Source organism: Anomaloglossus baeobatrachus, chromosome 6 (genome assembly GCF_048569485.1).
Source record: "Anomaloglossus baeobatrachus isolate aAnoBae1 chromosome 6, aAnoBae1.hap1, whole genome shotgun sequence".
In the NCBI taxonomy this organism is placed as follows: domain Eukaryota; kingdom Metazoa; phylum Chordata; class Amphibia; order Anura; family Aromobatidae; genus Anomaloglossus; species Anomaloglossus baeobatrachus.
Window position 1 is genome coordinate 508,175,368 of NC_134358.1, and position 12,707 is coordinate 508,188,074.

At 45.2% G+C, this 12,707-nt stretch overlaps 1 protein-coding gene across 1 annotated transcript in view; it reads right to left on the reverse strand.

Annotated features, from left to right (window-relative positions):
- Positions 1-12,707, reverse strand: part of VIPR2 (vasoactive intestinal peptide receptor 2) — a 196,223-nt gene that overhangs the window by 149,274 nt on the left and 34,242 nt on the right. The window contains exon 2 of the mRNA XM_075315457.1: positions 6,133-6,235. Coding sequence (XP_075171572.1) covers positions 6,133-6,235 — 103 coding nt within the window. The remainder of the gene's footprint in view (positions 1-6,132; positions 6,236-12,707) is intronic.

A 12,707-nucleotide genomic window follows, 5' to 3' on the forward strand; every position in this document is an offset into this window, starting at 1 on the left:
TTATAGCAGCCGTGCGGAGACGCGAGGAGGAAGCGGAGGAAGGGAGGGTGAGTGACCCACGCCCCGATGCCCTGGAAGGGCCGGTCATCGCGGCTGCGGGACCCGGTCCAAGCCCTCTCCCCCCGCTGCCTCCCTCGCCACCCGTCCCGGAGGCCGTGACTCCGCCATTAGGCCTGCTACCACCGCAACCGGTAGCAATACCCAGCGTCCCCGCCCAGGCGGGCCGACCTGTAGCCGGAGCCTATAGTCGACCGGAGGTGTTGCCATGGAAGGTCCCAAAGACTGAACCGGAGGCATCCCCTGAAAAGTCCCCCGAGCCGGAGCTGATGACCCGCTCCGAGCCGAAGGCCTAGCAGCGGAAAGCCCCTGTGCCCATCCCCCACACCTCGGCTGAGGTGGCGCCGGGTTGTAGCTGTAAGGCAGCGCCCAAGGCCAAGACACCGCGGGACCTGCCGCCCAGATTCCTGACAGTGGGCAACGTCCAGGATGTCCCGCGGGGCCCGACCCGTGCGCCAGAGCTCGCAGCAGCACCATATTGGGACAGGGAGCCGGTACCGCTGGGCCTGGAGATCGGTGAACGGGAGAGGAAGAAGGCCGAGCTGGTGGCCCGTGCGATAAGGGAGAAGGAGAATCTCCGCCAGGCCACGTTCCGTGTCCGGGGCCCGCTGTACGTGGGGCAGGTGAGGCGGTTTGATGTCTGTCGGGGCTATGGGTTTATATTTGAACCGGGCCTGGAGGCCGAAGTGTTTATAGCCCGGCGGGATGTGAATGCCCACCTGCCTGAAGAGCATCCCGGCCGCAACCTGATGCCGGGCGACATCGTGCAGTACACCCGGCACTGTGGGGAGAGGGGGTGGTTCGCGCTGGACGCTAAGCTAAGGGGCAGCCAGGAGTCCCGAGTGAGCGCCGCGCCCCCTCCCTCGGATGAAGCCGATGCCGACTACCGAGAGTAAGGGCAGCGGAGCACCGTTGTCCAGTCCCCGTTAGGACCACCACTGAGTTTATGTTTGAAAAAGTTTTGCAAGTTGAAAAGATGATGATAAGAGAAATAAAACCGAACAGTTACCTGATTGTCTGACCATGATTAAGAGAAAACCGGCGGTTGCCGGCACCGTTGTCCCCGTGGGGACCGTTTAAAAAGTTTGCATGAGGAACTGCTCATGGACAAGCCCGTGAACTTGCAGGGCAACCACAAACGTTAAGTGGCTTGTAAATAAGTTGTTTGCCGTTACCGTTTCCGCAATGCCGCCTCCGGAGAGGCAGGTTGGAGGGAGGGCCCGTAGTAGAGCCGGCTGGGGCCCAGCCACCATAGGAACCGGTGGCTACCCTCTGGAGGGGAAGGACAGATCCCGCTCGGGTAACGTGTGCTGGACTTGGGGTCAAGGGGTGCTGCCTGGGTTTTAGGGGCAGCATCAGGGCCAGGTTACTTGGGTGGGAGAGAGCGGAAACCGTAACCGTGAACCGTTTGCAACGTTTAAGTAAAGTGCCTCCCGTTATGGGAAGAAGTAATAAAAATGTAAATATGTTACTGTTTTTACAATGTTATATATTTTTCAAAAAAAATAAAACCGGTGTTGGACGGGCAGCCCGCGGACGGTCTGCATTTTGCTAAGGGGGAATGTGATGCCCTGGGCAAGCCAGGGGTCACAGGTCATCACACCACCACACCCTACACCCCAGTTAGGCACATCAGCTAACCTAAAAATCCTTGTTGCCTTCCTCCAGAGGCTGATTTCACACCAGGGGGTGGGCCAGGCGGTTGGCTCCGCCCACTGAGGAGTTCACAGCTCTGGAGGCGGGAAGCACCAGGCAGATGAGTTTAGGAGGTGAAGGAGTAAACAAGTAGTGAATTGAAGGAAGTGAAAGTGAAGTGAAGTGAAGTAGTAGAGGAGCGTAAGAGAAAAGCTGAAGTAAGGTGCAAGAGACAGTTTGAAAAGCCTGAAGTGAACCCGGGTGTGTACCCCGGGCTAAGTGACAGCAAGGTCAGCAGACGGCGGTGATTGTCCGCAGGGGTGACTGCTCGGAGGTCACTGGAAGGACCGCGGACGGGTGGTTACCCGGCGGTTTGGAGCAGTGTACAAGGAACAGTCAGCACCAGGGCAGGGGCCTCTCGGACCCCGGCAAGGCTAGGAGTCGCCATAATTTGCCAAATCCGTAAGTGAAGGGGACGACCGTCTCCAAACAGCCAAGTCCCGATTGAAGGCAACCGTCCAACCAGTAACGGAGAGACACCGCCACCGCCAGGGCACCAGTTTCTCAGGGCCAGCGCCTGCGGGCAAAGAGTAGGGCTCCTCCGGCTCATAACCAAGCCGGGGAGCGGGTTACCGGTGGGAACCCATCGCAACCACAACCATCATAGGTGCAGGACAAAGGGATCATCACCATCACCTTCTGGGGAAAGCAAGTGCAGCCGTCCGTGGGAACCGTCTTCCCAGCCGTGTGGTTTACCGAGAACTGTGTCACCGTCTCAGGCTGAGTGAGTACCACAGTGCCGCAAGGCACAGCGCTGCCCCCGCGTCCCTGCGCCCACCAGGCCCTGCATCTCCCACCTCATCCCTGGGCCCCGGGATCACCAACCCCTACCCACGGAGGGGCAACACAACAACTCGCTGCTTCACACCATCACTCCCGGGATCCCCATACAGAGCAGCGGTGGTGTCAACAAATCACCACAACCGTGGGTGGCGTCACGGACAATAGACTCAATCCCAAACCCAATCCCCTTTCACTCACGGGCGAGGAGCGCCGCTCGAGAACCCCCGGGATCCGGCCCACAGCTCGAGCCACCACTGAGCAGCAGCAGCCGGACCCGAGCAGAGGGGTGAGCGCAGTGCTGACACCCTCCTCCCCGCCCGCGACACATTATCCGAACAGGAATAGTACAATTCGCTCATCACTATAACGGTAGTTATATAATATAAGTAATTATATAATATAAATAATTAAAATAAGAAAAGGAGCTCATGGGAAGTGGGACACCACAAAGTCCAATGTAAGGTAACCACAATGTATGTGTCACATTTAACATGTGATAGGTGCGTTCAGACCAACAGGAATCTGACGCACAATGAAAAATCCCCCAAAACAACACTACAAACAAGGGGGGGACACCGGGAACACAATAACAATGGTGGGCCCTGGCGTTAGTAAGAGGGTAGATGGACACATCCTATCCTCACCTGTAGCAGTCCCTACTCTCCTAGCCAGTCCCTATACAGTTTCTGCAACTGTCACCAAGCAGCACCTTGAGTCCCTGGGATGACCCTATAGATACCCTGACTAGTGAGAGGCAGGTGAGGTTCACTAAACCCACTGCTGCACTAATAAGACAAGAGGGTAGGGGAGACAAACAGGGGAAAACAGCAACTCAAAAGGTTAAAGTCCGGCTTCTGAAAACCTCCTTCCAGCTCCTTTCACCAAAGGGCCAGAGAAGAAATAAATTTGTATCTTCAGCAAAGAATGCTGGGTAACACCTTTACTTAAACCTGAAGGGGCATGGCTATAAAGTAGCTGAAGCACTCAGCTAGGACTGCTGGACAACAAAACTGACATTAACTCATAATGCACTGAAGCAAATGAAAACACGTTTAAATGTTGAGTCACAGATGGAAATGACGGATCCCAACCTTGAATCCGTCATTAGTCTCTAAAAATGGAGAGACGACCATGACAGTATGATTAGTGAATCAGCAGAGTAAGTGAATAATATATAAAGCTGAGATAACCGCTAACATATAATGGTACTAATGTGAGTGTCAAAAAAGCAAAGTATAGAAAGGATGAATAATACGAGGTAAAAATTTATAACGACTGTTAAGCGGAGGGACACACGGCCATTACATAGCCAAGTATGTGTAAGGCCTCATTCAGACGTCCATATTGCCCGACCATTGTGTATCTATCTTTTATCATGGATACCGCATGTACCCATTATAATTTATGGTACTATTCACATATTCGTGTTTTTACAAATCTTTAGATCCATGAAAAAGACATACAGCACACAGATGACGTCAGTGTACAATCCGTGGAACGAATTGTCTGTGTTTCAATTATTTCCTAAGGGAAAATTCGCTTTGATATAAGAGTAACTTGGTTTAAGAGCACAGTCCTGGAACCAATTATGCTCGTAATCCAAGGTTCCACTGTACATGAAATACACTGATGACCGCTGATGGTAAAAATGGACACTGTACATTGATGACATGCTGATCCAAAACACTGATGGTGTCAACACCATTTTTGCACAAACGAGTTTAAATATGGAATGTGAATGAGTCCTTATGAGTATAGCTGAGTGGATTGATCTGTGGAGGATAGAGGTTGAGTCGAATTTCGTGACATTCATGGCTTCAAACAAACTCAAGCATTTTAAAATTTGATTATCGGTTTGCCAATAAAAAACCCAAACTCGCCATTTCCCACATAGCTGAAGCATCAGAGAGCGGGCTAATGTCATTTTGCCCTGCAGCTTTGACATCGCAGATCTGAGGTTCCCAGAGGGGCACAGTTTGTATGACTGACTCATTTTCCATCTGAAGAACAGTGGCGGACAAATAATTGGTACAGTCTGTGGCCCGAGAGGTATGGTGGTCACTTCTACCTTCAAAGCAGGTAGAGCTGTGCATTATGATGAGATATTGACTGCAGATGGGCCGTATATTGCTCCTGCACTGGAGCCCTCCTCTCTGTGTCCTCCACTGCTCCAGAGTCACTGGGTAAGTCTCTTTCTTCTGTACAGTGACAGCTCTTATGGTCAGTGGGAACCTCTCTCTCGCTCTCTCTCTCTTTCTCTTTCTCTCTTTCTCTCTTTTTCTTTCTCTCTCTTTCCCCTGTAGAGTGAAAGCTCTTATGGCCAGCTGGTGCTCTCTGTCTCTCATGTAGCATGTAAGCCTTTTGGGAGCTCTTTCTCTCTTTTGTTGGCTTGAAAACATGGACCTACATACCCGAAATGTGTTGCCTATTTGTACATTATTCCTATTCATTTCTTTTATCCTTTTTTACTTTTATATACATCTGTAGCCTATTTATAAACATATTTATTTTGTACATTAAAGATCAATAAGTTAATTTGAGCAGTTCTATTTTTTTTCTTTTTGGGGCTTATACATTTGATTTTCTGAATTCACATATCCTAGGTTAGGTTGGCTACTGAAACCTAAGGGCTCTGGGGAAATCACATCCATTTTCCATATCAACTTTTCTTCATTATATTCTAGAAAAGCACCATGTTTTCCACTATCTTAGGCTTCTTTTAGACATCAGTGATTCCAGTACGTATGTTGCCATTTTTATACGTACCAGAATCAATGACATACGCAGACCCATTTAAATCAATGGGTCTGCACACACCTCAGTGATTTCTCACTGACCGTGTGTCCGTGTGGTGCACATGTGTGTCCATGTGTTCTGCACGAAGACAAGTCTGTTTTTCTCCGGTACCACTGATGTCACATGCACCACACAGTGGTGTGATCCATGTGCCACGTACCAGAAAAAACACGTGCCTGTGAAATAAAATGAATTCTCATTGTTACCTTCTCCAGCGCTGCTCTCTTTGGCGGTGCTTTCACCTGCTTCCAGGCTGGCTAATTATGCTCATACATATTTTCACTGCACCAAGACCCAGAAGTAACAGCAGCGGAGAGACAGCAGTGGCCGGAAAATGCAGTGTCAGAGACATCAGCACCACAGACAGCAACACTGCGGGACAGGTGAATATAAAGTTCCTGATCTCCGTGTACTATCACGGATAGCACACAGAGAACACGTGTGCTAAAATCAAAGCACACGGAGGGCCATATGCACCTTTAAAACATCAGGGAAAAACGTGTTTGTTTTTCACTGACATCTGAAACAGGCCTCATTTTTCTATCCATTGAGGTACTCACTCTATATAGAGCTTTTCTTCTATAGTTTCCACTTTTTTTTCTACTGTTTCCTTCTACGTGAACCACTTAAGGATCTACTGAAGAATAGTTACAGGAAATTCTACCATTGTTCAGTTTATCTGAATGGGGCTTTCATAAATCGATGTAGATGTTGATGATACAACCCCTTTCAAATGTATGAGAATGAACATTGCTGGCTTTGTAAACTTTTACAGCCTTACAGCTTTTTTTGTGAACATACCTCTAAATTCAGGATGTGGTTGCCTGCTCATCTTATCCAGACATTTTCTTTCTTCAACCTTAATTTCCAGTTGGAGATAACACTCTGGATGAAAACCATGGACCTTAAGGATACAAATAAAACAAATTAATTGCTCCACCAGTAAAGAGAGAGTATAGAATACATTGTGACAAGTTTTGCCAGGCATATATTATAATGTACAGATATATTTACGATTACTTTTTTGCAAATTTCCTTAAGGAATCTCACGATAAAAAATTCAATGCATTCTTGCAACATGCTAGCAAAACATAGCAAAGATTGCAATTCACACGACAACCACTGGATGGCCACATATAGGCTTCGATTCATCAATATGTCACGGGTTATGAAATGAAACAACAGGGGACACTAGGCTGGCCCTCAGACTCAAGAACCTGCACTGTCTATTATCTCAGAGGTAGGTTTGATGGTAGCCAGTTTTGAGCCCCCAGCGTGACCCTGACTCCTGTCTGAGCCCTGATCTTACTACCCCTCTACCCCACTATTGGGGCGGGCAGGAAACACAGTAACAAAACCCCACAAATGACATGGATAAGGAAGAATTAAAACTCGTACACACTGCACTCAAACACAAAGGAGAGACAATACGTTTACAGAGGAATAAAGAAAAAGGAAGGACGTTAACACACAACAGGGAAACTTGCACACCACTCAAAATAGCAACTAAGGATCACCACGGACTGGATCACCACAAAGACTGGAATCACTGGAGCTATGCTGAAGCTATTGTCGGCTCTGAGTTGCAAGGTCCAGAATCTTATATAGGAAGGAGACTGCTGTGGGGATTAGTAAGGCTGGTTTCACATCAGCGTTTTTCTGCCGCACTGTCAGATCCGGTACAGTACAGTTCAATACAGTTCACAGGCAGTGCGGCAAGCCCCGGTCACATGCTGTCACATGCTCCGGTCACATGACTGCATGTGACCTTAGCTTGCCAGTGAACTGTATGGAACTGTACTGTACTTGTGCCGGATCTGACAGTGCGTCAGAAAAATGCTGATGTGAAACCAGCCTAATTAGCAACCTGATCTCCTAGCAGAGATCCCCAGGTCAGCAGTAATTAACTCTTGCCAGACTGAGGAACAGAGCACATGAAACAGCCGACGCCCAGCTCTGGCTAAACAACTAGGAGACATCAGGTTGCCGGTAAGACTCTTCAGTGTGAACAGAGCCTGATGCCGCCATGATACCTAATGAGTTTGGAACCGAACATCGCATGACACAAGACTGGTGTTTTGTACACTGGTTTTGATGAAGAGTACATTTTTTAATAAATTTGTCTCATCTTTCAGCTGCTGTGCAAACATTTACTCCATTCAGGGACTGGAATACATTTTGTTGTAATTTCCAACACTTTTTTAGTCTAAGTTATGATGAATTTTGAGCGCTGTGCTTGGTACCCTCTCAACTAAGTTCTATCCATTTTTCAAAACTTTGGCAGAGTTTTACAGGATCTGGCATAAAAATAAAAATGACAAAAGTTGTCAAAATTTTGTGACATTTTAAGCAGTTTTGCTCAAGAAAATTATAAATAACTATTTGGTGAATTAGTGTCACGATAACCATGAAATAGCTACTTCCCTTTAGAAGTCTGATATCATATCTTGGCCAGAGTTGTTCAAAAATAGCCACTTCCCTTTAGATTTCTGATATCATATCTTGGCCAAGATATGATATCAGGCTTCTAAAGGGAAGTAGCTATTTTTGAACATATCTGACATTATCATATGTTTTACATTATTTGGAATCACATACAGTAATATTTATTTCAAGAGTATAATGGACCAAGTACTTTAACATTATTGGTGGTTACTGGTGGAGACTCTGGCTCTTTGTAAAACGGTCATTAGCATAATAACACTGTTACACCAGGGTCAGGGACCTATTTGCTAAGTGATGGCCAGGCAATTTCGTTTGGCACCATACTGAGATGTTCATGATGGTTTTTGTATTTATTTAGTGGATTGGTGGTGGTTTGATAGCCATACGGTGAGGTAGGGACAGGTTCAGGGACTCCAAGGGTGAGTCGATGGTGAGCAGGGGCACCATTTACGTTATATAGGATGCAGACCTCCGCACCCAGGTAGGGTGGTTTATTAGGGACAGTGGCAGGACATTTGAGGCCTATTATTGATCCGAACCTGTAGTACTGTCATTTACCCCCTCCGTTAGCCCCGCTCCCACTGGGGGGTACCATTTTAATGGGAGTGTTTGTGTGTTTATGTTCTTTAATGGTTATTAAGAATATTGAATAAAATTGTGATTTTAGAAATATTTTGTTTTTGTTAACTTTATATTTGGAATTCCTGTACTAATCTCCTACAGTTAACTCATGAGTGTGTCATGGCCTGATGTGATCTTGGGAGGATCTGGGATCAGAAGGTCACATTGTGTTGTCGATCGCAGATCTGTTTTAGTGTCTGCTTGTCATTTACCCTGAGTTGGAGCGTATTTAAGCCCTTCCAGTACAGAAGAGGTTAAGGTTTATTTCTATCCTGCTGTGATCTAACAGGTAGTTGTAATATCAGCTGTGGCCACTCCATTCTGCTATAAGCATCCACTACTCACTCCCTTCTATGCCGGCTATAGCTCATACCATGCTGTCCACTTGGAAGGAGCCAGTCTCTGGAGAAGCTGAGATCTTGCTTCAGTTGCAACTGAAAAGTTCCTGCTGGAGTATTATTTGTTGTGTCTTTCACCATCTGTTTGTCTTTCCTACCTCATGTTGTCTTTTTGCAGTAGTGAGACTAGCATCGTGCTGGCCTTTACTAGTCAGGGTAAGTACAAGGCCAGTGCGGATCTAGGCACAGGATCGGCGTATGGGGGGAAGGACCCATCTAGGGATGTTAGGGAGTACAGTGATCAGCCTCAGTTGAGTGACCCCGGTTCCCTCTCTCTAGTGCCAATGTCTTCCTTTGTATTGTTACTCTGGTGTTCCCTCTGTATTACGCCGCTCACTGGGTGTATTATCAGACCTAATGTGACAATCAGGGTCGGATAGCTTTAGAATAAACATCTCCCAACAGAGTATCAACCCATTAGTTTTTTTTTCGAAGCTGATCATCTTGAACTACATATATCAGGATAAGTGGAGTCAAGAAGAAAAGTAAAGAATGCCAGTTTTATGTTATTTATGTAATTCTCTACATGTTTGATGTTATTCCTGGCTACATTTCTAACATAATACAACACTTGTTACAAGGTATCATAAGCTTCTGTGTTTTTGATCCCTTTAAATGATCTTCAGTTGTTTGTTGAAATCTGAAAACTGAAGTTAGAGCCAGGTACATGTCCTCTACACTTTCCACTTAGAACTCTGTAAAGCTTTCAAGGAAATCAGTGGGTCTTAGTTTACTTTCATCTTGGTTTTTGAAGACAGGTCCACGCCGATAAATGCCTGATGAAAAGAATTAAGAAGCAAACCAAAAAGGAAAAAGGAATACTGGAGATCTCTGTGTTGTGAAGTTGGTGTGGTATACATGTCTGTTACTTTTATGTCACATCTTTAAGATTAACAACCTTCTCTATTTTGAGGCCCACAAAGTCATAAGTAATCAATCAAAAGGAAAAAACCCCAAGATGTTGGTATAAGAACAAAATGTATATTTTATAGGATTCTGATACTCGCAAGAAACTCATCAAAGCATAGATTAAATATCTAAAGCATTTTTTTTTTTGGTTTTATCCTTCTTTCATCCTTGTTGTCTATGATAATCAATGATCATTCATTAATGCACTGATATTTTGCTAAATTTTGTTAATATTTGTAAAGTTATCTGGTTTCACAATTACACAGTCATCATATGTAAGGGTCTGCTCTTAATAGTTATTTTGGAATATCTATATAGGAGAATTGTATAGGGGATGAAAAGAATCCCTTTATATTAATTTGGTACTACTGCCAGCACTCCCTGACATCTGGAGGAGAACCACTCTAGTCTGTACAAGATTGTACGCCATTAAAGAGGACCAACCACCAGGATTTTCCTATATAAACTAAAGCCAGTACTATACTGGTGCTATCATGCTGATTCTAAACATGCCTTTAGTTGTGAGATCAGATGTATACTTTCTGAAATACAAGCAAGTAAAGTTTTTCTGCCCCTGTCTGCCTGCCTGTCCTTCCTCCCTCCTTCCTCCCCTGGAAATAACAAAGGGAAAAGAATAACAGGACAGGGGCGGGAATAACCAGCAAAACCTGAACCATCTATTAGATATTCTGCAGCACCTATCAATCAAATAACAGTGCATTTCACAAACTTTACTTGCCTGTATTTCAGAAACTATACATCCGATCTTACAACTAAAGGTATATAAAGAATCAGCATGATAGCACTAGTATAGCACTGGCTTTAGTTTATATAGGAAAATCCTGGTGGTTGGCTCTCTTTAAATGGACTCATCAGATTCATGCTACCCCACACCATATACTGCCGGGTATGATTTACTCTGAAACAATGTTTCATTTCAAATTAAACATACTGTACTTTGAAAAGCAATGTCTGTGCTTCTCAGGACTACAATGAGGTGGGGACCTGTCCGACTTCTCTCTGCCCAGCTCTAGTTGGCTGTTAGGTCTATACATATGAAGAGACTTGTCAATTAAGTGGATTGGAGCAGGAAGAAGTCAATGGGATCCAACTGAGATTATCCAGTCTAGACACGTAGACCTTGAGTGGCTTTTCACAGTATTTTTTTTTTTTTTTTTCAAATGCAGCAGGGTTTCAGAGTAAAACTTACACAATTGCAATTGTGCACCCGGTTTATGATTTATGTTGCCTGTTGTTTGGGCACCATGAATCTGATGACAGGATCTCTTTAACTTAGAATCACCTAATACATTTATATAATTTCTAAATTACACAACCACTGAGCAGCAAATGCATTAAAGATGAAGGAATTAAGGCTGCTTTACACGCAGCGACATCGTTAGCAATATCGCTGGTGAAAGCACCCGCCCCCGTCGGTTGTGCGTCATGGGCAAATCGCTGCCTGTGGCGCACAACATCGCAAGGACCCGTCACACATACTTACCTGCCTAGCAACGTCGCTGTGGCCGGCGAACCGCCTCCTTTCTAAGGGGGCGGTTCGTTCGGCATCACAGCGGCGTCACTAAGCGGCCACCCAATAGAAGCGGAGGGGCGGAGATGAGCGGCCATAACATCCCGCCCACCTCCTTCCTTCCACATTGCGGGCAGCCGCAGGTACGGTGATGTTCCTCGTTCCTGTGGTGTCACACATAGCGATGTGTGCTGCCGCAGGAATGACGAACAACCTGCGTCCTGCAACAGCAACGACATTTGGGATTAGAACGACGTGTCAACGATCAACGATTAGGTGAGTAATTTTGATTGTTAACGGTCGTTCGGTCGTTTCACACGTAACGACGACGATGTTGTTGCGTGTAAAGCCCCCTTAAAACTACCAGATTGATTTATTTTCAATATAATTTTGGACCCTCTTCCTTTTACTAAACTTGGTTCCTTACATCGGTAGCAGGAGAGCTTTGAAAAGTAATTTGTAGCTTAATAAAGGAAAACTCGAGCATCCATTACAGAGTAATAAATTGATACTTATTGATTAAAATCTGTGTTGATTTTCTGGTGAATTTTACAAAGCCGACATATTTGAATAAGAGATTCACTTTGCACAAATTCCCTTATACAGCCACTATCATTTTACACATTGCAGAAGACTGCATTAGTCAGAGAAGGATTATATGACCTTGGATGAGGTCAAAGGAGCTTTTCCATAATGTGCTGTAGTTATTACATCAATTTCTACAGTACAAGGTGTAGTAAGGGAAGGTAGTTTTCCTGAGATGCTAAAGTACTGGTGATGTAGCTCAACAATGAATACAGGATAAAGATAGAACTGTGGTTTTATTGATCTACGTTAGTAATAGGTGAGCAGCACGCTTGGCCCAGTTCAATAGTTGATCGGGTTTCGGGGTGCTTGGCACTCTCGATTCTCGATTGAGTATCCTTCTGCTCGGAGGACATGCTCGAGTCGCCGTCCCACATGTTTTGCATCTAGTTTTCATCCACTAAACATGCGGGGATCGCCTGTCAGTCATGATAATGTTGTCGCCATGTTGCCAAGGGTATGCAGTTCTTGTTTTCTTCTGTTTTGTGTCCTCCTCCTCTACCATATCAACAGGGTCAAGATGCGACCTTTGCTGTTAATTTTTCCAGGGTGTGTATGATGCCTTCCTACATAATTTTTAGAGGCCTACCTCCAATATTCTCATATATATTCTACAGTTCAAAGGTTTAGGGTCACTTAGATATTTCCTTATTTTTGAAAGAAAAGCACATTTTTTTTTCAATAAAGCTAACATTAAATTAAACAGAAATACACTTTATACATTGTTAATGTTCAAAATTACTATTCTAGCTGCAAAAGTTTGTTTTTTAATGCAATATCTACATAGGTGTATAGAGGCCCATTTCCAACAACCACCACTCCAGTGTTCTAATTGTACATTGTGTTTGCTAACTGTGTTAGAAGGCTAATGGATGTTTAAAAATCCC